Source organism: Caretta caretta, chromosome 10 (assembly GCF_965140235.1).
Source record: "Caretta caretta isolate rCarCar2 chromosome 10, rCarCar1.hap1, whole genome shotgun sequence".
Lineage (NCBI taxonomy): Eukaryota > Metazoa > Chordata > Testudines > Cheloniidae > Caretta > Caretta caretta.
The window spans coordinates 15,681,872-15,709,061 of record NC_134215.1 but is presented as its reverse complement, the minus strand read 5'-3'; the positions used below and the strand labels follow the sequence as shown (position 1 = coordinate 15,709,061).

At 37.8% G+C, this 27,190-nt stretch overlaps 1 protein-coding gene across 2 annotated transcripts in view; it reads left to right on the top strand.

Moving 5' to 3' along the window:
• Window positions 1-27,190, top strand: part of LMTK2 (lemur tyrosine kinase 2) — a 95,852-nt gene that overhangs the window by 62,624 nt on the left and 6,038 nt on the right. For both annotated transcript variants that reach the window (XM_048868257.2, XM_048868256.2), the window contains exons 7-13: window positions 1,553-1,686; window positions 14,360-14,444; window positions 18,534-18,655; window positions 20,347-20,496; window positions 20,840-23,855; window positions 25,477-25,612; window positions 26,797-27,045. In XM_048868257.2, coding sequence (XP_048724214.1) covers window positions 1,553-1,686; window positions 14,360-14,444; window positions 18,534-18,655; window positions 20,347-20,496; window positions 20,840-23,855; window positions 25,477-25,612; window positions 26,797-27,045 — 3,892 coding nt within the window. The remainder of the gene's footprint in view (window positions 1-1,552; window positions 1,687-14,359; window positions 14,445-18,533; window positions 18,656-20,346; window positions 20,497-20,839; window positions 23,856-25,476; window positions 25,613-26,796; window positions 27,046-27,190) is intronic.

Genomic DNA, 27,190 nt, shown 5'->3' with positions numbered 1-27,190 from the left:
AACCTTTCCTCATAGATCATGTTTTCTATAGTTTGCTGTTGTGCCTTATATATTGTCACTTTGAGAATCTGCCGGCTCTCCTGAACTCCTTTTTCCCTCAGATTTTGTTCCCATGGAACCCTACCTAACAGTCTTCGGAATTTGTTAGTTTGGTTTTTTGAAGTGCTTTGGAGATTTTAGCTGCTAAAATCAAAGAAGTCTCTACTTATCACATGTGAATTGCAATTTTTCAAAGACTTGTAACTTGACCAAATTTTTAGGCACTTTTTCACATGGGTGGCAAAGTCACATACCTGACACACAAGCTACTGCCAAATTTCAAGTCACTGCTCCGAAGCATATGGTACAGAGCTGTTTTTAAAAAAGGTCCCCAGAATTTAAGATGGACAAACATACTTCTACCTTAGCCTCCTTCTTGGGAACACGTGAACCATTTTGGCTGAAATTATTTGGAAAACTTCAGCGTGAGGCAGACACCTGGGCATCTAAAATTTCAGCTCAAGTGGTTAGTCTGGCAAAGTTATAAATAACTGCAACGGGATCTTGTAATGGGAAGAATTAGGCAGGCTTAGTAGGTGGTGCTGCCAGCCCCACCTGAAATGAATTACTCTGTGCTTTTTACCTGTTTGTTGAATTGAATCTTATTGTGGTATACCAAAGACTCTATAGCACTGCAAAGCCTGGTGCTGATAACTCTCTAAATCCAAACGTAAGAGCTATAGTGGCATTTTGGAGAGATTTAGACTTTCACCTTTATTACTGGATACAATTACTGTATTCTTGCTTCTGGACACTTTTGATAAACTGGTTAATTTTGTTTGAATGTTTAGGAACACACATTAATTATTGTAAACTCTTTTCTCAATTGCAAAACGACTCTCTTTCTAGCAGAGTTTATGGCAAGGACTCTACCATTTTTATATGATTTCCTTTGTTACATCTGATCCAAACTCATAAATCAAACCAGATTGAGCCCTCCGATGGGCACATTCACCTGTGTATCATTTATTCACCATATCACTTAAGTTCCATCCACATGCTGCCCTCCTGTGATGCCTGAATTCTCACTAGGAATGTGGCAAATAAGGCATGCAATTGACATTGAAAGAACTGGCCAATTGGGGACCGCTTGTCTTTCCCCACTTCAAGGTCAGCTCTGCTGGTTTGCAGAATATTGTCTTTAGATGGCTTCACACCAATCTCTTTGTGGTAGCACAAGGCCATCAAGCCATATTTTTCATTTTAAGTATTATTGCTGTTCATTGTATACATATGAAAAAGTGATCTAGAGTGTTAACTACTGAATGACTTGAAATGAAATACCCTTAAAAGAAAAGTACCATATGCCTTACATGCCTTCTGTAAGAATACCTGTAGAGACTTGAAACTTGATGAGGAGACTCTTTATTAAGAACAAACTTATGTTTAAATACTAATAACCTTGTTCACTGATGAGGACCAAGTAATATGTCTTGTTGCTTCTTCATTAAGTATCTGGGTGCAAGCAGTGTACTAGATAGTTGATAAGAATTTCCATCTATTTTTTTTACAGGGTGACCTAAAAACTTATCTCTGCAATGAGCAGGAGCATATTAATGGAGATTCACAAATAATGCTGCTACAGAGAATGGCGTGTGAGATCGCTGCTGGACTTGCCATAATGCATAAACATAATTTTGTGCATAGGTATGCTTTCCAAATAAATAAGAATGTTTGTTTTGTTATGCTGCACTCTAAAACTCATGCAGACTTTTCTTTGTGTCATGATTGAAATAAAAGCAATATGTATCAAAGTAAGAAATTTTAAGATATGATTCTGAATCAGTTAGATGATATTTTTCTTCATTAAGAAGGGTTATTTGTATTCATGGAGTTGGTAACTAAATTATAGTATTTAAATCCTATACCTGGAGCGGGACGATGTGGCTCCTCCCCCCGTCCACCTCTGCCACATGTGTCACAAGTGGCGGAGGAGCCGGAGCCGAGCAGAGCCCGGGATCGGGGCAGGACCTGTGGCCAGTAAGGGACCCACTGCCCTGGGCGGCTTAGAGCTGGGTGGGCACCCCTGGTCCACCCCCCTCCCCGCGGCTGACCTGCCCCCCAGCCGCTCTATCGGTTACTGTCTCCTCTGTGGTGGTGGGGCCGGGTCTGAGATCGGGCTGGGGGCCCACGGGCAGGATGTACAGCCCCAAGCATCTCACTCCAAACGTTAAAGCTATAGAATTATGGATTCTTTTAACATTACCAGTATCAGTGGCTTCTGGTGAGCGCAGTTCCTCAAAACTGAAATTACTAAAAAATTATTTGAGGTCCACCATGTCTCAAAATAGTTTCGGGACTCGCATTAATTTCAATTTAAAGTACCATTGCAAAAAATATAGATTTCACTGAATTATTAAAAGACTATGCAAGTATAAAAACCAGAAAAATTCAGTTCATATAATTTTTTTTAATTTATGAGAAACTGGGCGCATTGGAAGACACTAACGTTTTTCATTACAGTGTATAGTTGAACCCAAATTGTTTGTAATTGTGATTTTGTTAAAATGAGTACACTAGTAGGAAATAGTTTTATTTCACTAACTACAAATTCTCTGTTTTCATTTTTTTAAATTTTAAACAGTCAGTCCCCCCCCCCCCTCAAAATATTGCAAAGTGCAAACGTGTAAAAGCCCCGCTTCCTCCCCAAAAGTGGGGAGGGCGGCCAAAAAATGTTTTGCTTGGGGCAGCAAAAAACCTAGAGCCGGCCCTGAATGCAAGCAGCCAGCAAAGGGGTGAAGTAGACATCTCTGCTACCATGTGGAAGAGCTAGTTGTGCTCAAAAGAATTGAGTTTGAGTTTGGTTGAGCTCGGGTGCATTGCTGTGTTTTATGAGGGAAATATGAGCATAATGGTTGTGTTCTCAGATGATCTGTGTGTCCACTTTAAGGGTCAACAACTGCTTAAGTTGACTGTCCTGAGCAAGAATTTCAGAATCATTTTGTCTTAATGAATTCCCCCAAGACTTAGCATCTATATAAATAGTGTTGTCAATGAAGCTCATTAAATCTCATGATTCGAGACATTGCATACTGTCAAATTTTTGTCAAACTTTCTTACTGAAATCTTAACCCTAAAAATGACAGTTTATATAGTACAGTAGAAAATATATATGTCCCAAAACAGCATGGCCCAACTAGAGAATAAATGGAAGTAACTGCAAGGTAACTGCTTTCATATCATTTCAAAAATAGCTATCACTTTTTAAAAATCTCCAATTAAGTGCAAGACTTAGCTATAAAGCTGTATACTTTGTTATGAAAGCTCTTATAACTTGGAGCTTTAACTTGAACGCAACCATTAATCAGTTTCATTACTAAAATGGAGTAAACTGGTTAAGATTGCATTACAAGGAGAAAGGTTTGCATTAGATCCAATTATTTTTGCCATTTTTTGTTTGTAGGGTGAGGAGCTGAGGTTAATTGGTTTTGAGCCAAATTCAGCTTCAGTTTAAGCACATGCAATTCCGCTTAATTTATAACAGACTTCTATAACATTTTCTTCGAATTATATTTTTACTTAGTTACCAGAGTTGAATAGCTAGAGTTTCAAAAGATTATATGAAGTAATCTGAAAGTGATCTATTCTGATTTTTTTTAAATCTTGGAAAAAGGAATAAAGAATTTTTCCTTTCCTTGCTGGCTGAACTGCACCTAGTGCAGGGAATAGTGTTTGAAAGTGGAACAGTGGAGATGTCAAACTGAAAAAACCCTCATCCATGTTTGATGATACTAAATGCAAGGGAACATCTTAAGAAACTAGATTAACTGAGGAGAGACTTGCTCCTGTGTGTGTTGTTCGTACATTCTGAAATAGCAAATGTGGCAGTCTTTGAGTCCTGTCTACGATTCTGTAGCTGTAGTTCTAACATAACATGCCATTCCCGACCTTCATTGGCCAGAAGCCTGGGACTTTCTGTTCCTTAAATTGAAGATTTCCCATGCAACATGTTGCTTAAATGCCACTGGACCAATTCAACCCTGAATTTGAAGTGCTTCCATTGGTGTATTTGCAGTATTATAAATAGCATATGTAGCTCAAACATGCATCTTAAAATAAAGACAAACCGAGAGAACAGAAACCACTTTTTCTCTCGGTGAGTAAAGTAAACCTAAATGTAAAGATGGCCGTGAATGTAAATCTGTTACTCTGTTTATCTGATCTTTTCTACATGCTGAGAAAAGTAGGGGTTATTGAATTACACAACTCAAATAAATGGGCGGGTGTCACAACTGTTACAAGGAATAGGATGAATATGCATTTTAAGTTAGCGGTCATTTGATAGTTGATTTTTCCCCCCTAGTCTGTACCTGTGTGTCAGAATTAGTGAGGCATAGATAATTTGTAAGTTCATTCATACTACCAACGATATTACATAGTTGCATGCCAACTGCTGACTTGGTTTATGGAAGTACACAGTCTGTAAAATGTCAGGTTTGACTTAAGTACTTTCCCATTCCTATCTTATGACCTACAGGAAGTCTGTCAGTTTTATATTATACATTGTACCTGGCATGTGTGTGTCTGTTTTTGCTTACATTGAAATACATTGTCTAATGAAACATTTGAAATAATGGGATTTCTTTTCATTTTAACCCTTTTTGTTTCTATTGCTCTTTGATCTCCTCGGGTTAGAGGTCATCTTTTTTACTTTAAGTGTTAAACACATAGTGAGTGCGCCTGGAAATAATAATAATAAAATACTTAAAGTAAATAATAGATGACAATTTTTAAAATAATTTAAACTTTGTATTTAATTTACAGGCCCATACTGATTATCTTTATTTAAACTGCTTCGTGTACACATGTTCATTAGTTTTACCAATACAGAATGTTACTCTTATCACCCAGGCAGATATATCAATTTATGAACAGACTTTCTTTTTCCCAGCTATCTGTATATCTAACATCTCTTGGCTTCAGAACAGAGCACTAGATACCAAATCTACTTGAAAGTGTTAACTATGGTGTAATCTTTTGCCAATGGAAAGAAAACTGTAAACAAGCTGGTTGTCTGAAAGGCAGCCCTGTGTTAGCTATTGCTTTGATGTGAAGATATGGAATGGGAATTACCTTGCTGTTGACGTTTTTGGATATGAGGAGACTATTAAACTGGTTGAACAGGAATTACTGAGGGCCAACTGGAGTGACTTCAGGAGGGAGACTAAGGAAGGGAATATTAAATATGAAAGGGGGTGTGGTTTAATTTGTGCTCAGTGTCTCCTCCTTTTACTAATTGGAATTTTGAGCATATAAAAATACATCTAATTCATTTTTGTTAACATTTGTAGAGAACCTCTTTATTAATGGCAGTAGGTCTGTGGATAAGACTATGACAAGACGTTTGGTTTAGGTGGAGTGATGTAACATTTGAATTGGTGCTCTTGAAGATAGGCTAATAGTTCGGGCAGAGTTCAGGCATGTGCTGGGCAAGTTCCCCACAAAGCTTAACCAGTACATCTCAGTCCTGACCTGAAATTCCCTTGCTATTCCTGTCCTGTGTTCTTTTTAATTAGACTGCCAATGTGCAAAATATGTGGTGATTCTATATGTGTAAATGTTCGCTAAAGACAGAACTGAAATCACCAAATTTATTTTTGTTTGTGATCTAAGAAAGTACTATGCCTTGTTCTCCAGAGGTGGCGTATGTCTTGAGGATGCCTTTTGCACATACATGAGTATGTTATGTTTCTGGGTGTTTGAGAGAGCAAAAGACCCTAAAAGTACCAAAACAAAATCCTTGCTCCTCTTTCCCAAAAAAGATGTGGCATGCTTCTTGAGCTCTAACCACAGACTGTGATTACTAAGTGTTAAAAACAGAACACAAGGCATCCATTTCTCAGATAAGGTAATCAGGTGCCAAAGGCATGTATATATTTGGATACTTTAACAGAGTTTTTGGTCCAGTCTCTTCAGCATCCCAAGTAGTGCTTAAACTGTGGATTTTCATGACTGGGATGGGGGGAGAGCACACAATGAATTTTTAGTATTTGCATGTTAATAATACTTTATTTTAGTTTGGTAGTAGCAGTGGTAGATCCACAAAGTATAATGTTCCCAAAACCTTTCCGGGAGGTGTTACTGATCCTCAGCTTGAGCTGACTCACAGTATTCTTTGCTTGCAAGAACTTAAAAAAATTAAGGGCCACGATTGCTTCAGTTTAGAGGATATGGGGAAATAACTTGGCACCAGAATATTTTGAAGATGTGTAATATGCAGCAAAATACCAGATTTTTTTTGGTTGGTTCCAAGACTGGAATACTTCTAATAATAGGAATTTCCATTTATTCTGATGTTTGCTCCCAGGGTTTGCACTGTAGTCCTGGTAGTTGTGAGAAGAATATGCATATGTTCATGGATTTTGTTTGGATAACTTTGGTCAAGGTTATTGCAGTTGCTTCAAGGTCATAAGAACCTTGACCAATTTGATTCTTCACTATTAAGTGAAGAAAAACACCATGTTTAGTGCTCTCCCAATTTCTTACCATCTTCTGGATCCAGTTCAGTAACCAGCTGGGATAGTAATAGAAACATAGGAAAAGATGACTAGGATCAGAGGTAGTGACAATGCACTGCCAGTCATAAGTAGTGTAAGGCTTAGGTCAGGATGTATCCTGTGAAGGCCTAGTAACTTAGGTTAAACCAAACACTTGCCCTGTATTTAATAAATAGCATCCTGTCCTAGTAGGACTAATGTAGAAACTAAGTGGAAGGTGGGCATTGTGCTTAGACTTCTTGTCTGAACAAGCAAAGACAGAAATCAAGAACTTAAATGATGTTAAGCTGGCCATCACCACCATCTCTTATCTATTCAAATCTCCACCTTGCACAATCTCAACAAGACAGCCAGTTGACTGAGACAAATGGTCCTCCCAGATGAATGGTAATTCAGCTGATAGGTCTTTTAACAGATTTGCATCATCTGGAGATCTGTCACTTGACCTGTTCTTAACCTAGGTACAGGATGGTCCAGAGTGTGTTTTGGTGGGTTTTTTTTGTTTTTTTTTTTTTTGCATTAGTTACTGCAAGCCATTGATGTTAACAGTAGTTTATCTAGTAAGGTATTCAGTCTGAGATATTTTTCCTTTTCCCAGCTGCACTTATTCTGTTGGTTCCCAAAAAGATCCATAGTATCAGTGGGATTCTCGTTTTCAGACTGTAGCCCTAGTTATGAAGTATTCTTGCAACATAACTGCATGTCTCAGTGCAAAAGAAAGACCTTAGTCCAACTTTCCTAGTTTTCTTACATAATCTTTCTGGTGGGAAAAGTTATGATGACCATTTCAAAGGTATGATGTATGAAGTAGGGCCAGGAATAAAATGGTGGTATTCCAAATTATTTATTGAATGAAATACTCTGTTGCCACTCCAAGACTTCCTACTAGCTCTGGATAAAGGACTAGCTGTTGAAGATTTTTCTATAGTGATCAGTAGCAATGCTAATAGGACTAATTTTCTCTGGGTTGCCTTTTGCCATTGGAGCTGTAGTGGCTGGACTGCTGTGTGGAGATGAAATATGCTCATTGGGATTCTGGAGCTTTTCATATATGATGCATGGCCTCAAGATGCTTGCAAAATACTCAAACCAATTTTATAATAAAGCAAACGCTATAAAACGCAGTGAGAGGAGAATGTCAGAAGCTAATCAGACTGTATTTAACAGAGTTTGGTTCTTCCAGCTAGGTTCCTTCACTTCTAAATACTTCCTCTGTCGCAGCTTCTGTCAGACTGAGGCTGTGTCTAACTATATGCTAGAAGTGTTGTTTCCCCAGCTTGTTTTCACATACTCACTCTAGTGCTCGTCAAGCTAGCACAAGTATAAATAGCCTGGGTGGTGGCAGCAGAGTCACAGCTGAATCATGACACACAAACATATTTGAAAGTGGTAGGTATGTACTTGACATAGCTCAGCCAGGCTTCTGCTGCCGCTTCCTGTGCTACTGGGACTATGCTATTATTTATACTTGAGTTAGCTGGCTGAGAGCTAGCACAAGTTTGTGTACACAAGTACACCCCTAGCTCACGGTATAGAGGTAGCCTGAGAGTCCTCTGGTAACAGTTCCATATCTTGGAAGTGTTTCCCACCATGCACCAGTTTTAAAGGGGTGTACTCTTTCTCAGATAGTGCAAAAACACTAAAAAAGGAGAAAATATAAGAGTAGAATTATGTTGGCAAGTGCCTTGATAGGCAAAGACAGTAGAGAATTAGAATTTTGGGTTACTGCAGTCGGAGAAAACCTTACAGGGATATTGCCCAATGCCACAATCCTTATACTGCAACAATGCAACTAGTTAGCTTGAGACAGATAATATGATGCATTATATTATAAAGACTTGGAAATGTAGGGCTGGAAGGGAGCTCAAGACCTCATATATCCCATCCCCCCTGCACTATGGCTAACCTGTTCTTAAAGACGCCCATGGGCAGGGATTCCACAGTCTCCCTTGGCAACCTATTTAACTAAGTTATTAGGGAAAACTTCCTAATTATAAGCGAACTTAAATCTCCCTTTTTGCAGTTTGAGCAGATCATTTCTTGTCCTACCTTCAATAGCCGTGGAAAACAATTATTCACGATCCTTAACATATTTAAAGACTGTTGTCAGATGCCTCCTCAGTCTTCTTTCCTCAAGACTAAGCATGCCTCGTTTAACTTTTCTGCATAGGTCAGGTTTTCTAAACCTTTTATCGTTTTTGTTGCTCTCTTCTGCACCCTCTAATTTGTGCGTATCTTTCCTGAAGTGTGGTGCCCAGAATTGAACACACTACTCCAGCTGAGTAAAGGGAATAATTATGTCCCATGTCTTACATATGACACTCGGGTTAAAACACCCCAGAATATTAGTTTTTTTCACAACTGCATCTTCTTAGCTCATATTCAATTTATGATCCATTATAACCCCCAGATTCTTTTCAGCAATGCTAGTGTCTAGTTAGTTATTCCCCATTTTGTATTTTATGCATTTGATCTTTGCCTTCCTAAGTGTAGTACTTTGCACTTGTCTTTACTGAATTTCATCTTATTGATTTCAGACTAATTTTCCAATTTGTCATGGTGTTTTGAATTCTAATCCTGCTCTCCAAAGAGCTTGTGACTTTTCCCAGCTTAGTGTCATCCACAAATATTATCCATTATCTAAGTCATTAATGAAAACATTGAATAATGACAGACCCCTGCGGGACCCCACTAGAAATGTCTTCCCAGTTTGACAGTGAACTGTTAACTGTTCAATATGGTCTTTCAACCACTGGTACACTCACCTTGTAGACCATCACCAACCAATTTCATCTAGACCATATTTTATTAGTTTGCTTATAAGAATCTCCTGCAGGACTGACAAAAGTCTTACTAAAATCAAGATATATCACCTCACAGCTTCCACTCTCCATTAACCCAGTAACCCTGTCAAAGAAGGAAATAGGTTGGTTTGGCATGATTTATTCTTTACAAATCCATGCTGGCTATTCCTTATAACCCTATTATACCCTACGTGCATACAAATTGATTGTTTAATGGTATGTTCCAATATCTTTCCAGGTATCAAAATTAGGCTGACTGGACTCTAATTCCTTCAGTCCTCCTTGTTCCCCTTTTTAAAGATAGGTACTATGTTTGCCTTTCTCCAGTATGCTGGGACCTTCACCTATCCTCCATGAGTTCTTGCTAGCAGTTCTGAGATTGCTTCCGCTAGTGCATTCACTATCCTAGGATGACTTTCATCATGCCCTGCTGACTTGAATACATATAACTTTATCTATACTTAACCTGTTCTTTCTCAGTTCTAGCTTGTGTTCATTGCTGCTTGTTGTTACTAGTGTGTTGAGTATCTGTTCGGAAGATTGAAGCAAAGGCATGCATCTCATCCCAATTTGATGGTGATGTGTCTTAGATGCTTCAGCAATGGGGGCAACTGACTTGACCCACTGTATGAAGTTGCAGGAGAATTACATATGACTTCTGGGCTCAGTATTTCTGTCCTTGGAACTGGGAGTACCATATCACTGCTACAGTTCCTCCAGCAGGTTAGGGATAGTATTGATGAGCTCCAAAATGCATCCCTTCCCTAAGCCAAGGAAAGTAGTGGATAAGAAAGGTTTTGTTTTAGAGCAGGGGATGGAATATAAAAACTTGAGTCCTCAACTGAGGATGAGTAGGTGATGGCTGTTACATCCTCTAAGATTCCCTGACAAGTCGAAAGCTTTTATTTTAATCTGAATCTAACAGTTTTGAATAATGATTTATAATAGTACCACCAGTCTTAACTGACAATATGAGTGATGGTGCTGTAATGCAAGAAACAATGGTTTTGCAATTATTAAATGAACAATATATTTTTTTTTTCAAAATGTAGCTAAGTTTGGTAGATAACTGCCTGTGGACCTGGAAGACTGTCATTGCAAATGTTTATTTCTGGCAACACTATCCTGATGCTGTCAGAGTATGTGCTAAAGCTCCAGCATCAGTGATTTTGTTGTTAGTGGTAAATTCAAGCAGCTAGAATTGTATTGTATTCATATTCTCTTCCAGGTTTTTTTTCCAGCTATAGTTGCCTGAAATTAGGTGGGAATTTCTTGTCTTATGGGTGTAAATATAAATGCTTAAAATGCATTGCCAAGTTGTCTGTCAAGTGATGACATTTGCAAAAGATATTGTCAAAGAGGAACAAGTTCCCCCAGCTTAAAGGTGAAAAATGAAGTTCTAATATTTTTATGTGGAGTCTTTTTCTATAACCACTACTGACTTACTATCATTAGCTGGAGCAGCTATAGCTACCTTATTGATCGTGTGTACCTGTGACGAATTTATAATGGAAACTGGATATGAGTAGTGTTGGTGTTTCTCTAAGCTTTTGGGTTTGTTTCTTGTGAGACAACTCCTGTGCACCTCCTACATTTTTCCTCTTTGCTTTGATAAATTGCCTTTTTATGGATATTTAAATTCAGTTTATAGTATATTTACATTAACAGGAATTCAAGTGCAACTTAATCATTATGCAGAACATGGATTAGTTCCTTATTATTTGTATAACAGATTTGTGCTATTGAAAACCATTTCAAATGCTTAAATCTAGTATCTAAAACCTAAATTATTTGTATCTTCCGTTTTGACAGGAACTGTTAACCATGGCAGAAATGAAATGCTAGGTGTGTCAAGTAAGAGGGTTCTTTTAGATAGGGTAGAAGAACTGAGAACTCATATGATGCACAGCTTCTTGTCAGTGGCATAAAATGATTGAACATACATTATCACAACCAGCTTTGTGAGCATTTTTTTAAGAGCATGCATAATTACAGTGGACCACAAGGGGGTAGTAATTTGCTGCATTTTGAACTTGGTTTATAATGCTCAACAAAGTTCATTACTTTTTTATTGTCTGGCTATACTGAAAGGAGGACAGGAGACATTTGATATGGTTTTTAATCGGGCCGTAACTTTACTATTAGATTTCTGGGACTATCCGGCGGATAAGTGTGCAGCGTGGATAACACCATGTTCATTCAATAACTTTCCCGAGGGGGAGGATTCTACCAGACGCCCTCCACCCCACTTCTTTTTCCATCCAGGTGCCCCAGCCAATTCATTGCTGGGACCTTACCATCCACTCTCTTCACAGAAGGGTTAAGGTGGGCTATAAGAAAAGGGAGTTGGCTCCCTGCTGTACCAATCATAGGTGCCCCAACCGCCCCTTCTCCTCAGTTCCAGTCCTTTAATCAACACCACCTCTTAAAGTCCTGTCAAGGTTCCTTCCCCACTCTGAACTTTAGGATACAGATGTGGGGACCTGCATGAAAGACCCCCTAAGCTTATTTTTATAGGCTTAGGTTAAAAACTTCCCCAAGGTACAAACTTTGCCTTGTCCTTGAACCGTATGCTGCCACCACGAAGCGTCTTAAACAAAGAACAGGGAAAGAGCCCACTTGGAGATGTCTTCCCCCAAAATATCCCCCCAAGCCCTACACCCCCTTTCCTGGAGAAGGCTTGATAAAAATCCTCACCAATTTGTACAGGTGAACACAGACCCAAATCCTTGGATCTTAAGAACAATGAAAAATCAATCAGGTTCTTAAAAGAAGAATTTTAATTAAAGAAAAGGTAAAAGAATCAACTCTGTAAAATCAGGATGGTAAATACCTTACAGGGTAATTAGATTCAAAACATAGAGAATCCCTCTAGGCAAAACCTTAAGTTACAAAAAGACACAAAAACAGGAATATACATTCCATTCAGCACAGATTATTTTACCAGCCATTAAACAAAAGGAAATCTAATGCATTTCTAGCTAGATTACTTACTAACTAACCGTTGTAAGGCTGCATTCCTCATCTGTTCCCGGCAAAAGCATCACACAGACAGACCCTTTGTTGCCCTCTCCACCTCCTCCAGCTTTGAAAGTATCTTGTCTCCTCATTGGTCATTTTGGTCAGGTGCCAGCAAGGTAATCTTAGCTCCTTAACCCTTTACAGGTGAAAGGGTTCTGCCTCTGCCCAGGAGGGATTTTATAGCACTGTATATAGAAAGGTGGTTACCCTTCCCTTTATTTTTATGACAAGTCCTTTATCAAGCCATTTCTCCAGTCACTGTACACCTTCCCTATGGAGTACCTGCACTGAACATCTGTCCCACTTGTATAATGAGTTGTGACATATCGCCTAACTCCTTTCATGCCACATGTCAACAAAGCCCTTCCCAAACGTGCAGTGGGGAGGGTAAAAAAACCCCAAATCCACCTAGGCCAGTCTAGTGGTAAGGGGAAAATTCCTTCCCAGCCCCTCTAAAAAGAGGCAGCTACTGCAATGCCCACAGCAAGTCTAGACCAAACCTGGTACTTCAGCACCTAAAGGGGATGGAGCATGGGTGCTGCCTTAGCCTGCTCCATGTAAAAGGGGGCTTCACTGCATGGGCTGCCCCTTTTAAACTCTTCTGCCCATCCAGATTCCAGGGGATGTCCATGTCGCCCCTTTTGCAGCAGTTAGACTCTCTTCCCCTACCCCAGCCTTAAAGCACTGCTCCTTTCATTCCGCCAGCCAAATTCCCTGCCCTCCCCCACCCCTCCACCCCGCTTAAAGGTGCAGTGCGGTCATTTTCAGCACAGCATGATAGAAAGTTATCATACTATTAGATTATGGTAGATTATTTAACCACACTGATTATTCATTATTGGAAATCCTGGCATTTATTTTTAGTTTGGCACAGTGTGCTGTCACTTTCTAATATTCTGAGATTTAAATGGTATTGTGTTTTGTCTCTAGATTTGTCACACTCAAATTGTTCAGATAATTCTGATACCTAAAATATGTTGTGAAGGGCTTTCGTTTAACAGCATGCTCGGAAATGACTATCTTTGTGTGATAATAAACATGACCCACATCTATGATTGAGTAGATTTTTTTTTTCAACCAGTAGCAGTGGGAACCTTCAAAGTAGCCATGTGGTTGGTAGATTTTACTTTTTTTGTAGGGGGGACAGGGGTTAAAATAGCTTTAAAATTTCTTGATGGCAAACAAACATTGATGGCAAAATATTCATCTTTTTAAATTACAGAAACAAGAAAATAAATTCACCTCAGGATTGCTCAGACTTCTAATACCTTAACTTCATGCACAGGGCATGATGACAAATTCAGGTTGTGGCAGCACAATTCAACCACAACCTCCCCTGTGTATAAGGTACATAGTGGGCTAGTGCCTGGTCAGTGACAGATTATAGAATGTGCTGATTGAGAGTATCCCCTCTGCAGCCTCCTCCACTGGGAGCAGTCCTTAGCAGGCACTAGCATTACTTTCACTGGGGGATATCATCATCTGCCTTTCCTTTGGTGAATGCTCTGGGAGGTATAGTGAGGTGGGCTGGCATAAGGAGGGGTCATTTTTAGCTCCATGTACCATAGAAGTATATCTGGTCCAATAAATTTATTAATACTTACTCTTTATATAGAGAGATGGATAGCTTCTTAGTACATCAGTTGTTAAACTTACACCTCTAGAAAAATGACTGACAGAAGCATAAATGATCTCCACTGTTCCAGTGCAACATAATGTGATCTTTTGTTGGCTTGTGTGGCTTCTGAAATGCATTGAAAATGTAAACAAGAACAGTCCTGAAAAAGGGCATATAAATATACTTAATTACTTTTTGTGATTGCATTTTCTATAGATTTTTGTGCATTTAACATCATAATTGGTCTTTAAGCTCTGGTGTAGTCTGATGCTAAATTTAATTTCATTACATTCTCCAAATTATTGATTTTTCTCTCGAATGTGTATTGAATATCCTTTTGTCTTGTTTTTTTTCTCATTACTGTACTCTTTGTTTTCCAGTGATTTAGCCTTAAGGAATTGCTTTCTTACATCTGATTTAAATGTAAAAGTAGGAGATTATGGAATAGGATTCAGTAGATACAAGGTAAGTCAGTCTATCTGTTTTCTTTGTCTAAATCAATTTTAAAGAGATTCAGAGCAACTTAAAATTAAAATGTATCAAATATATTTGGACGAAACACATTAAGATTACAAACCAGTATTTTATGGGATGACTGCTTTTATGGAGCTATGATTTTGATCAGTTACTTTACAAATTAGATCGTTGGTTTTCATATAAGTAAAGGATGTATAAAACGTAACTGAATGTTAATACAATAACATCGCTTATTGGAGAACTGACGAGTGGATCAAGAGTTCTTAACATGACTAAACTGTGATTGTGAAATGCACAGGGAGATGAGGCTACAAAACCAAAAAACCTAGTAACAATGGGGGATTTCAGCTAACCCCATATTGACGGGGTACGTATCACCACAGGACAGGATGCAGAGATAAAATTTCTAGACACCATTAATGACTGCTTCTTAGAGCAGTTAGTCTTGGAACCCACAAGGAGAGAGACAATTCTTAATTTAATCCTAAGTGGAGCACAGGATCTGGTACAAAGGTAAATATAGGTGAACCACTTGGTAATAATGAGCATAATGTAATCAAATGTAACATCATAGAAGGGGAGGAAAGATCAAAGAAACATTTAACTTCAAGGGGAACTACACACAAATGAGGACGCTAGTTAAATATAACTAAAAGGAGCAATCATGAGTGAAATGCCTGCAAACTGCATGAAAACTATTTAAAACACCATAATAGAGACTCAGACTAAATGTATAGCCCAATTAAAAAGAAAAAAAAAACAGTAAGAGGACCAAAAAAATGCCACCATGGCTAAAATGCATCGTAAAACAGGTGGTTAGAGGCAAAAACACATCCTTTAAAAATTTGGAGGTCTGGTAAATGTGTAGATAGGCAGGCCAAAAAAGAATGTGAAAAGCAACCAGCAAAAGACACATGAACTAACAGCAAAAAAATTTAAGTACATAAGAAGCAGGAAGACTGCCAAACAATCAGTGGGGGTTGCTTGGTGACTTAGATACTAAGGAGCACTCAGGAAAGACATGGCAATTGCAGAAAAGCTAAATGAATTCTTTGCATTGGTCTTCACTGCAGAGGAAGTTTCCTATCCCTAAACCATTCTTTTTAGGTGAGAAATCTGAGGAACTGTCCCAGATTGAGGTGTCAGTAGAGGAGGCTTTGGAAAAAAGTGATAAATTAAACAGCAATAAGTCACCAGGGCCAAATGGTTTTCACCCAAGAGTTCCTTCAGAACTCTGATATGAAATTGCAGAACTAACAACTGTGGTATGTAACCTATCGCTTAAATCAGCCTCTGTATCAGATAACTGGAGGAAAGCTAATGTAGCACTAATTTTTAAATAAGGCTCCTGACATGATCTTTGCAATTAGAGGCCTGACTTCAGTACCGAGTAAATTGTTTGAAATTATAGTAAAGAACAGAATTATCAGACACACAGATGAACACGATATATTGGGGAAGAGTCAACATGGCTTTTGTATATAGGGAAATCATGCCTCACCAATCTATTAGAATTCTTTGAGTGGGTCAAGGGTGATCCAGTGGATATAGTTTACTTGGACTTTCAGAAAACTTTTGACTAGGTCCAACACAAAAGGCTCTTAAGCAAAGTAAGCAGTCATGGGATAAGAGGGAAGGTCCTCTCATGAATCAGTAACTGGTTAAATGATAGGAAACAAAGGGTAGGAATAAATGGTCAGTTGTCACACTGGAAAGTGGTAAATAGCGGAGTCCATTGGTCCCTGTACAGATCCATGGCTGTTCAACATATTCAAATGATCTGGACAAAGGGGTAAACAATGAGGTGGCAAAGTTTGCAGGTGATACTAAATTACTCAAGGTAGTTTAAGGCCTGCCTGCCTGCCAGTGAAGAGTCACAAAGGGATCTCACAAAACTGGCTGACTTGGCAACAAAGTGACAGATGAAATTCAGTGTTGATAAGTGGAAAGTAATGCACATTGGAAAAAATAATCCCAACGATACATATACAATGGTGTGTTCTAACTTGACTGTTACCACTCAAGAAAGAGATCTTGGAGTCGTCATTGATAGTTCTCTGAAAACATTTGCTTAATGTGAAGTGCTAGTCAAATAAGCTGTAAAATAAACAATGTTAGGACCCATTAGAAAAGGAATAGATAATAAGACAGAAAATGTCATAACACCACTATATAAAACTGTGGTACACCCACACTTTGAATACTACATGTAGTTCTGATCACCCCATCTCAAAAAAAGACTTATTAAAATTAGAAAAGATGCAGAGACTAGCAACAACAATGGTTAGGGGTATGGAATAGCTTCCATATGAGGAGAGAGTAAAAAACTGGGATTGTTCAGCGTGGAAAAGAGCTGATTGAGGGGGTGAGATGATGGAGGTCTATAAATCATGAGTAAGGCTACGATTTAGTCACGGAGATTGCGGAAGTCACAGAATCCATGATTGCAATGGTGGGGAGCTGCAGGGTTGCCTGCAGGGGCCAGGAGCTGTGGGGTACCCCACCGCCTCTGGAGGCCCCCAGAGCTCCCAGCCGCCATTTGCAGTGGAGTTCCCTGCAGCTTGTGGGTGGCGGAGGAATCCCCAGGCAGCCGGGGGTGGCAGGTCCCCAAACTGAGTGGTGAGGGTACCCCATAGCTCCCAGCTGACACGGGAGCCAGGGGCACCCCACAGCTCCCTACCCCCATGAGCAGTGGGGGATCCATGGAGCTGCAGGTGGCAGGGGTACCCACAGCCCCCAGATGCGGTGCCGGTGGCTTCTAGCCCCTGCACAGCTGCCCCGCTTCAGGCAGTGTGGGGATCTGCAGATAACCATTTTGTTCCGGATATTTTTAGTAAAAGTCACAGACCAGTCACAGCTTCCATGAATTTTTCTGGTTTTGCTCGTCACCTGTTTCTGACTTTTTTTACTAAAAATATCTGTGACAAAATCTTAGCCTTAATCATGAGTGCTGTGGAGAAAGTGAACAGGGGAGGTGTTGTCTACCTTTCTAACTCACAAACCAGGGATCACCCAATAAAACTAGTAGGCAGCTGGTTTAAAACAAATATAAGTACTTCTTCACACAATGTGCAGTCAACCTGTGGAACTCGTTGCCAAGGGATGTTTTGAAGGCCAAAAGTATAACTGGTTTCTAAAAACAATTAGATAAATTTCATACAGGATAGGTCCATCCATGGCTATTAGCCAAGATAGTGAGGGATACAACCCCATGCTGTGGGTGTCTGTCTCTAAACCTCTGACTGCCAGAAGCTGGGACTGGACGATGGGATGGATCTTTCGATAAATTGTTCAGTTCTGTTCACTTCTCCTGAAGCATCTGGCACTAACTGTTGAAAGACGATATGGGCTAGGTGGACCATATGTCTTACCCAGCATGGCCATTCTTGTGTTCTTAAACTTCAACTTACCATTCAGGCTTGTATGCCCTGCCCTACAAGAGTCCTAAAATAAAAGAATGCAGGGGATGATGTAGAAGTTAAAATTTTGTTAAAGAAGATATGCATTAAAGTTTAAAGTCAAGGTAAAACACATTGTTGATCAATTTTTTAAAATAGTTTGAAATGTAAGTGTTCATAATATTTCATATTAATTCAAACTATAATACTCAACAAATTGGATAGTGGAGGGAGAAGGGAATGTCAATTGAAATCCATTTTCTTACTTAACCGATTTTCCAAGTATTTTAGCTACCAAACCATTTCTAAATGTTTTTAATATGTTGAGAACTGTTCTCTTAATATAAATTGATTGAACTTTGATATACACTTGTGGAAGATATTCTTTTTCAATAGGGACCTCTATGCTGCATAGAAAATTACCTTAATTTTTTATGGTGAGAAGGATGCTTAGATCACTTATTCTATGTGTAATCATTTTATAGAAAGATTTAAGGACCTTCAGAGAATATTTACTTGCCATTCTGCTGAAAGAAAATATTGAGAAGAAAGGAAGTGGCTACAAACCTCTCTTAATGAGAGAAATCAGGGAGATAAATTAAAAAACAAACCTTGAAGCCCCTAGAAAGCATAAACCTTGGATTAGCTTTTATTGTGGTTTTCTTTTTGCCATCACTAGGAGGATTATGTTGAGACAGATAAGAAGAAATTTATTCCTCTTCGATGGATTGCACCTGAGCTAGTAACAAGCTTTCAAGATAGATTGTTAGCAGCAGAGCAAACCAAGTATAGTAACATATGGTATGTAGTAGACTTTTAAATATTTGAAAGAATTGGAGTTCATACATTTTTCAGTATAAAATACACAATTATTAATTAATGTATTTTCATTGTAAGGAGTGGACTGAATCGACTGACTGTTGGCTTGATGTACTGGATTTAATATTCTGCTATCATTCATTTTGTAGGAATTTTTCAAATTAATCTCTATTGGCTTGAAATTGTATTTAATGCTCTAAATTTGCTGTTAAGTGGTTATAACATCAAAATAAAATTATGGGAATATGTTTAGCAGAATAGGTTTTTACATTTCAGTTGTAAAAGAAATACTTGCTGTATACAAGGCAAACACTTGCCAGCAGTTAAGAAGTGAAACAGCAAATTATTTGACCATTAAGGTAACAGTCGTTGATGATGGAGACCGTTTTGATAGTGGAGGCCAAAATATTATTCCTGGGTCAGATGTGGCCTTGGCACAATTCACTACAGTAGAGCTTTAACATTTGTGCTCCACAATATACCATTCATCTCAGAGAAGTAAGTTAAATACATTCATTTACTCCCATTTGCATTGGTTGTTGCCATTGGTTAATAAGCAAGGTCTGCAAAGAATCTAGGCTATGGGTAAAATTTTCAAAATCACCTAAGTTCTATCTTCAAAGTCTCATTTCTTTCAGTGATATTTAGGCTTCTAAATTACTTTGAAAAAGGGACTTTGGCTCCTGAGTCACTTAAGTGCTCTTCAAGATTTTACCCAAAATCCTAATTTCCTATTGTACCTAGACAGTAGAATAAAATGCATTGAATAGTAGAATAAGTTGATTTCCTGTTCGTTGCACTAGTCAGAAAGCAGGTGGCCTGTGACAGTAGTGGCTCCAAGTCTCAGTTTGTAACATCTGTTCATCTTACATGCCAGATCCGCAGATAAGACATTGTGCTATTATGAGCTCATGCAGTTAAACTTTAAGCATTCCAAGTGAAACTCTGGTGGCTATTCTATGCATCATACACGGTAGACACTCCAGGGTTGTGTTGTTTTTTTTTTAATAGATAAATATCAGATCTTAATATTATTGGTATTTTAATGTTTCTGGGTTGTTGTTTTTTTGTTTTTTGTTTTTCAGAGATTGGGATAAGAGGGCAGGTTGGCCAGGGTGATAGTTCCTTATATTTTAAGGGATAAATTGCTCTGAATAGACATTTTAGATAGGATGAGGGTTAAGGTGTTGCTGTATGTGTTCCTGCCATAACTCATTGTGACTTTGTTTATAACATTTATTTTACATAGCTGAGCAAGAAATGCTACACTTAAAAACAAATTTGTTCAATGCAACGCAGTGGGATAGGCTGACCCTTACCGGGACAGAAACTAAATAAAAAATAATTCTTATAGTAGAATCCCTTAAGGCTCTTATGTTCCATAGGCTAAGGATTTTGATTTTTGTTGAGTTAACAAAAGGCTGAATTGGAGCTGTCATATATACACACCTGTTTTATGCTGTTTGAATAGAGGAGGGTTTGCCAAAAGCTGGCATCTGTAGCATTGTCTTGATGCTCTGATGTGCATCATTTAAAACAAAACAAACCTGCTTTTATTTTAATCTTTTATGGGCATGTGTATATCACATCTAGCACAAGAGGGCCACTATATAGTACGTCAGTACAAATAATAAAAAATTGTTTAATAGAAAACTGTCACTTCTCTTTTTCAGGTCACTGGGTATAACATTATGGGAACTCTTTGATAATGCTGCTCAGCCTTATTCACACTTTTCTGACAGAGAAGTTCTAATCCAGGTCATAAAAGAGAAACTCGTTAAACTCTCTAAGCCACATCTGGAACAGCCATATTCTGATAGATGGTAATTTTCTTTTTAGACTCTTTCTATTTAAAAACAAACAAACTCTGAACTGTTAGAGGTTTCTCAAACATTGTAATTTTTATACTATCAAAAATAAGTCAGAAGAGCTGCATATTCATATATTTCTGGAAAAGTGATCCTAGCTAACAAGCAAAAGGAATTGCAACAGATAAGGAAAGCATTTTAGCGAAGTATACTAATAAAAAAGGAAACCTCTTGAGTTTAATTGCTTGATGTAAAGTAATGAACTGAAACGTGTAGCCTGTCCATGCAGTGAATGAAAAGGGAATGCAGTTATTTTTGTATATTGTAACTGCTGAAAATATCCTTTTCTTCTTCACAGGTATGAAGTTCTACAGTTCTGCTGGCTACCTCCGGATAAGAGACCAACAGCAGAGGAAGTACACAGACTTTTAACATATCTCCGCATGCAAAGCCAAAGGGACTCTGAGATAGATTTTGAACAGCAGTGGAATGCTCTTAAGCCAAACACTTCCAATAGAGAATCAAATAACTCTGCATTTCCAATCCTAGATCATTTCACAGGAGATAGACTTGGCCAGGAAATGGAAGAAGTCCTCACTGTAACTGAAACAAGTCATGGACTCAGCTTTGAATATATCTGGGAGGCAGCTAAACATGATCATTTTGATGAATGCGGTCAGGTGAATTCTGATGAAGCAATGGCATATACAAACATTTTCTTTCCAGTTGAGGTTTTTGAAAGGTCACTTTCAGAGCAACGGTCTGGAGCACAGGATGAAAGTGGTCAGGAAGCTTCACTTAATGTACCTGGGGTGCTTCCTGTTTTTGATGCTCACAAACTTTCTCTTGGAAGTGATTACTATATCCAGTTAGAAGAAAAAGACAGGGGCAATCGCATGAATTTTGATCATCAGTCAGCTGTACTAACAACAGAAGTTGATCATCAAGAAGTTGTACAAGACAAAAATTCTCTCTTCATGGTTCCCAGGGATGTTGATGCTGAAGAATCCAGCACAGATGGGGAGTTTTTCCACTATAACAGAGATCCTAAAGATGAGGCTTTGCATGTTACTAATGGTCCTGAAAGCCCTTTCCAGAATATATTTAGTGATATTGACAGAGCAGAGGAATTGACAAATAACAGAAATATATTTGACTTAACTGAGCTAAATGATATTCATGTAGAATTTAAGCCAACAGTTTTAAATTCAAGTGTAGAGGTATCAAAAGCAGTCAGTTACCCTTATAAGGAGAGTTCTAGTCATGTTTCTGCAAATGAGGCTGTTTCCTTATATGAAAATATGAGAGAGTCTGATTTTAGCGTGCTATCTGTAGAAGAACTCTCTGATAACTTTCTGTTTCTTCAAGAGAAGAATTTATTAAAGGGGATATTGACTAACAAAGATAGCAGTGATGATATCAGGCCAAAATCAGCAAAAACAGATTTTAAAAATATATCAGAAACATCAACTAGGAACTCTCTGGACATTGAGCTAAAACTGGCTAAAAATACACCAGACTTTTCTTTATTGCATGATGATTTTAAAACTGGGAACAAAGAAGATCATGTCCATGTGCCTGCAGATGAAGATGTGAGTGTTCTGCTTCAGTCACTTGCAGAAATGCAGGTGCCTTCTGTTTCTTCACTTGTAACAGATGAGAAGTCACAAGATAAATATCAGAACCTCCCCATACTGAAAGGTGGTGATAAATTTTCATATGTTGGAGTGGATAAAAACTCATCTCACAGTATTAATGATAGTCTCTGTCAAGGAAAGGAACAAGGCATTGAAGATGCCACCATTGAAATACTATCCAGTAATGCCAAAAATCAAAGTTCTGGAAACGATTCATGTTATGGCGTCACACTTGAAATTGAAGAGTCTGAGGGACAAATAAAAAATGAAACACTTGTTAATTATGATGAAATTACTTTTGGGAGAAACCTTGGTGTAGAGAAAGGAAATACTAATAAGGAATCTATGAACTATGATTTGCAGAACAAGTCTTCTGTCTTAGAACAGGATGATGGGGGTTTACTGGAAAACAACAATGAAACTTTCAATCATCTTCAAAAATATAGTGACGCTCCTAAAGAAGTGACTTTAATATCTGGCATTTCATCAGACTGTGCAAGTCAAGATAATCTGTTGGAAGATAGTTCATCATCTCCCTCACAGACTACAGAACAATCCATAAAAACACCAGACTCCATGGATTCATTAGATGTGAATGAGGTATTAGAGTCTTTAGGGGCCCAAAGTCCGCAGAAACTTTTGCCACCTGATAAACCTGCTGATAGTGGCTATGAAACTGAAAATCTGGAGTCTCCAGAATGGTCTTCACATCTTACTGTTGATGATACGTCTAACACAGACACTGCATTATGTGGTGTTGGTGATAGGAATGCTAGTGATTTGTCAGCCAATCCAGTAATCATTGTTTCTGCAGAAACAGCTTGCTCAGATTCAATACATAGCAATAGTAACTTTGAAATAACCACACAGAATTTTGCTAATGGAAATCAGAACTCTTACAGGGACTCTGCTTATTTTTCTGATAATGATTCTGAGCCAGACAAAAAAACAGAAGAGATTGTAAACAAATCAGCAGAACCAACAGTAGATATTTGTAGTACCTCTTCTAGCATAGAGAATAAAACTGAAGATTATTATTATTTTGGAGATATACAGTCAAAGCACAGTCAAATAGAGGATTACCAGGACCCCAGTAATTTAGACACACAGTTAGAATTAAATGACAAGTTGGGGACACAGAAAACAGATGTAATGATGCAGGTGTGTCCTGACAAATGGAATAAAGAAACTCCGATATTTGCAGTGAATTCCGAACAGAACTATAGGGGTGAAATTAAACTATGTGAGGAATCTCGCAGAAATGTCTCTTGTGTTGGCACTAATACTTCAGAATTTCTTGCATGCGGAGACTTACAGTCTATTCATAACATACACAGTCCTTCAGGTTCAACTGATATTGAAAAATCCTTGTGCCACACTGAAGGACCTAAACTGAAAGAGCCAGATATTGAAGGAAAATACCTTGGTAAACTTGATGTTTCTGGAAGGCTTGATTCATCAGAGGATGGAGATGATGCAGATGAAGAAGATGAAAACAGTGATGATTCTGAGGATGATATGAGAACTTTCCGTATGTGTAGTCTTAGCTCTGACAGTGAAGATGAAACTGTGCATCAAGTGCCTGTGATACTTTCTGATAAAGATGATGGAAAACATCTGAGAAGCCTGCTGAAACTTCCAAAATCTCTTAAACATGACATGCCCTCTGAGTATTGGAAAAATGAGAAAAAGGCAGTAACATTCTTCGATGATGTCACAGTCTATCTGTTTGATCAGGTATCTTGACCTCTTACTTACTAAGCATTGATTCTAGAATTTAGATCCTTTTTTTAAAAAAGGACATGATCAAAATTTTAAAGCCCAGATTCAAGATATACCAGCAGACTTCATTATTGTTAAGTCTTTACAAACTTATCCACTCATCTCATTAAAAACTAATAAACATGTATCCACATTAGAAAAGGACCTTTTGAAATTCCAAGGTTCAGTGCAGTGTATTGGTGCAAGTTAGTATTTATAAAGTGAAATGTAGTTTGCTTTACATGGAGAGTATGAAAGAACTTGAATAACCACACCTGTGCTGGCTAGAAGAATATGGTCTTCAAGACTGTCATTTTGACACCTTTTACAAGCACTTCATTTGTCTGGGCTATTTTTTAATATATATCACAAATATTTTATAGGTCAGGACGGTTCTTATACTGTTGGTAGAAATATTGCCATTTTTATATTTAACTGGTTTAAGTATTTGAATTCAAATATACTTCCAGTCCAAGTATCTTCATTTACTATTTCAGACTAACTCTTTTCCTGCATTTCACCTATCCAGGGTGGATAGACATGTATCTAATGAGCCTAAACTAAAACAGTAGAGTAGTTCAGTATTTGAATTCCAGTATTATTTTCTTCTTTTTCTTCATCTGATACATGTGATTCTTCAAGTTAATCCAGTACAAATAAAATATAAATGCTTGATCTACTTAATAAAATCCAAGGTTACATTTGTTTCCTTATTCACTTCATACAATAACAAGCTGTGTTTTTTAAAGCTTATAGCAACCCAGACTAGCATGGTAATTTTAAATGAATAGAGACCTACTGTCAAGCCTTGGAAATGTTGCTTGTGAAGAAGTGGATAAAAAATATTAAAAGGGCTATTGCATATTGGAGTAAAAAAAATAGAGGTGACTCTTTTGCTCTGTGGCCTCTGCCATAAAAAAAATAGCAATCCTTTTGTTAGAGGAAAAACATCTGCTACCTTAGAACGATATCTCTACCAATATTTGGTCTCTTATTTCTTGGTTTCACTAACTGATTACATGTTAGTAGCTTTTTCATATACCATACTAAACTTCTAATTTACTTCCTCACCCTGAAGTATTATTAAAGGATAGAACTGTAATGGTGGCGGGTGGAACTGAAAGATGGATTTTGAAAATGAAAAATAGTTAACTAAATTGTTTCATGCAAAGAAGACGACAATGGTCAGTCTAAAAGTCTTACACTTCATTGCTATATGCTTTTTTTTTTTTTTTAAAGGACCCTCTCTAAGTAGAGGACAGTGGGGGGAGTTTAAAAATTCACACTTCCGGCACACATTGTAGTGTTCATCCGTGCAACTTTACTATGGATTACAATGTATAATATTTCAATTCAAATACATATATAAATGGAATTTTGGCTGTGTTCTTGGTTGAAGAGTGACTGTACAGTCTAAGTGGGTTTGGGAAATAACATGATTTTGGAACTGCTGACATCTGAGTGTGTGTGTGTGTGTGTGTGTGTGTGTGTGTGTATATATATATTATTATTTTTATATATATATATATATATATATATATATAAAATCACATGTATAGTAATGGAATTGAACTAAATTTTTTTGGGGTTCTCTTAGGAAACACCAACCAAAGAGCTGGGAAACCGTGCAACAGAATCAAATAACCAAGGCTCTGCTAGCACTCCTGTCCTCTCTTCAGGTCTCAGTTACTTGAACAGATTTACAAATTCAGAAAGCTCTACTGATGAAGAAGGTACTTCTGGTTAACAAAATTCTATATTTTAAACAAAACCTAGTTCTGGGTTCTTTGGTAGCAATTTAAATGTGTTTTTATGGAATATAATCTTCATAAATATGCCATACAACACTGCCTTCAGTTTCTCAATTTTATAAGATACTCTTTAGCAGGGCTCAGACATTTTCCTCTGACACATACTAGGGCCTGGAAGACTTTACTGGCCCTGCAGAGTATTTCTGTTCCTGGTGACCTGTTGTAACTGCTTAATAAACTGGACGACATTTATGGTTTTAACTTTCCCACTGTTCTTTCCTTGTAAATTTGTAAAACTTCTTCATGCTTCCTTAAAAATTAAAAATTTGTCTTCACTGTGGCTCCCCCTCCTGGTGAAGCCAGAGAAGCTGTTCGAAGGGAGTTCCTCCTGCCATACCAGAGGAGCTTCAATGGCCTAATGAAGCAAGAGGAGAAAATAAAACTTTCTTAAGTAATATTTCCACTGGGCCGTTGTAGCTCCTCTTGACCATGGAAACAAACTTTTCATGATGATCGTATGGGAGTCTGTAGCTTCTTAAGCTTCACTAAGATAGAGACCAGGAGATATCAAAAAACTTAATTTTGGAAACTTCTGAATAGATCCACATGATTTATCATAGAGAACATAACATAATTAAAGATTTTTAATAAAGAATAATCTTTAAAAATCAGAATTCCTACCTTGCACCCCATTCCATTTAATTTTCCACAATAATATTGGTATATATCTCAAAGCCATTAGTTAGCAATTTAATGTTTATTTCTTTGAAAACAAGTTCCCCTAACTTCTCTTAGTTAGCAAGCAATATTTTCCGATAGCAATTCTCAGTAACAGCCACTAACATCCGATTGGAATTGAAAGGGTAGAAAATGTTGGGATTTTTAAGGCCCCTTATTCTGTGACCTGTACATTCTACCATCAGAAAGCTAGTAATGTCAGATTTCCTTCAGCATTCATTTGTAGCCCCAATGATTCCCTAAGATACAGCACTTTTAAATTAAATTGTATTTTCTGATAAGCAGTTGTTTTTATGGAGCGGGAATGTGATATACCAAGTTGTACTCTTCAAATCCAGTACAATTTTTCACTGCTTGCTTTTTAAACTGATTATTTTACACTACCTTAAATTATGTATATCTTTATTAATTCTGATTGTTTATTGTAGGTGGAGGTTTTGAATGGGATGATGATTTCTCTTCTTCAGAACCCTCTTTTATAGCTAAGTCAGCAAATAACCTCATTAGTTCTAAGCCACCTCTTCAGACTTCAAAGTACTTTTCTCCACCTCCACCTTCCCGGAGTCTTGAACAAAACTGGTCACATTCATCACCTTATTCCAGGTTCTCGATCTCTCCTGCAAACATTGCAAGTTTTTCTCTTACACATGTTACAGATTCAGATATTGAGCAAGGAGGTAAGTAGATTTAGGTTTCTTTCAAGTAAACCGTGTATATTTTGATGACTTCTGTAATATTTTGGCTTTTAAGTAAGGCCTGTTCTTAATAGCTTGTTGAACAAGTGTTATATTAAAATAGAATGCAGAGCTGTAAATAATGCAA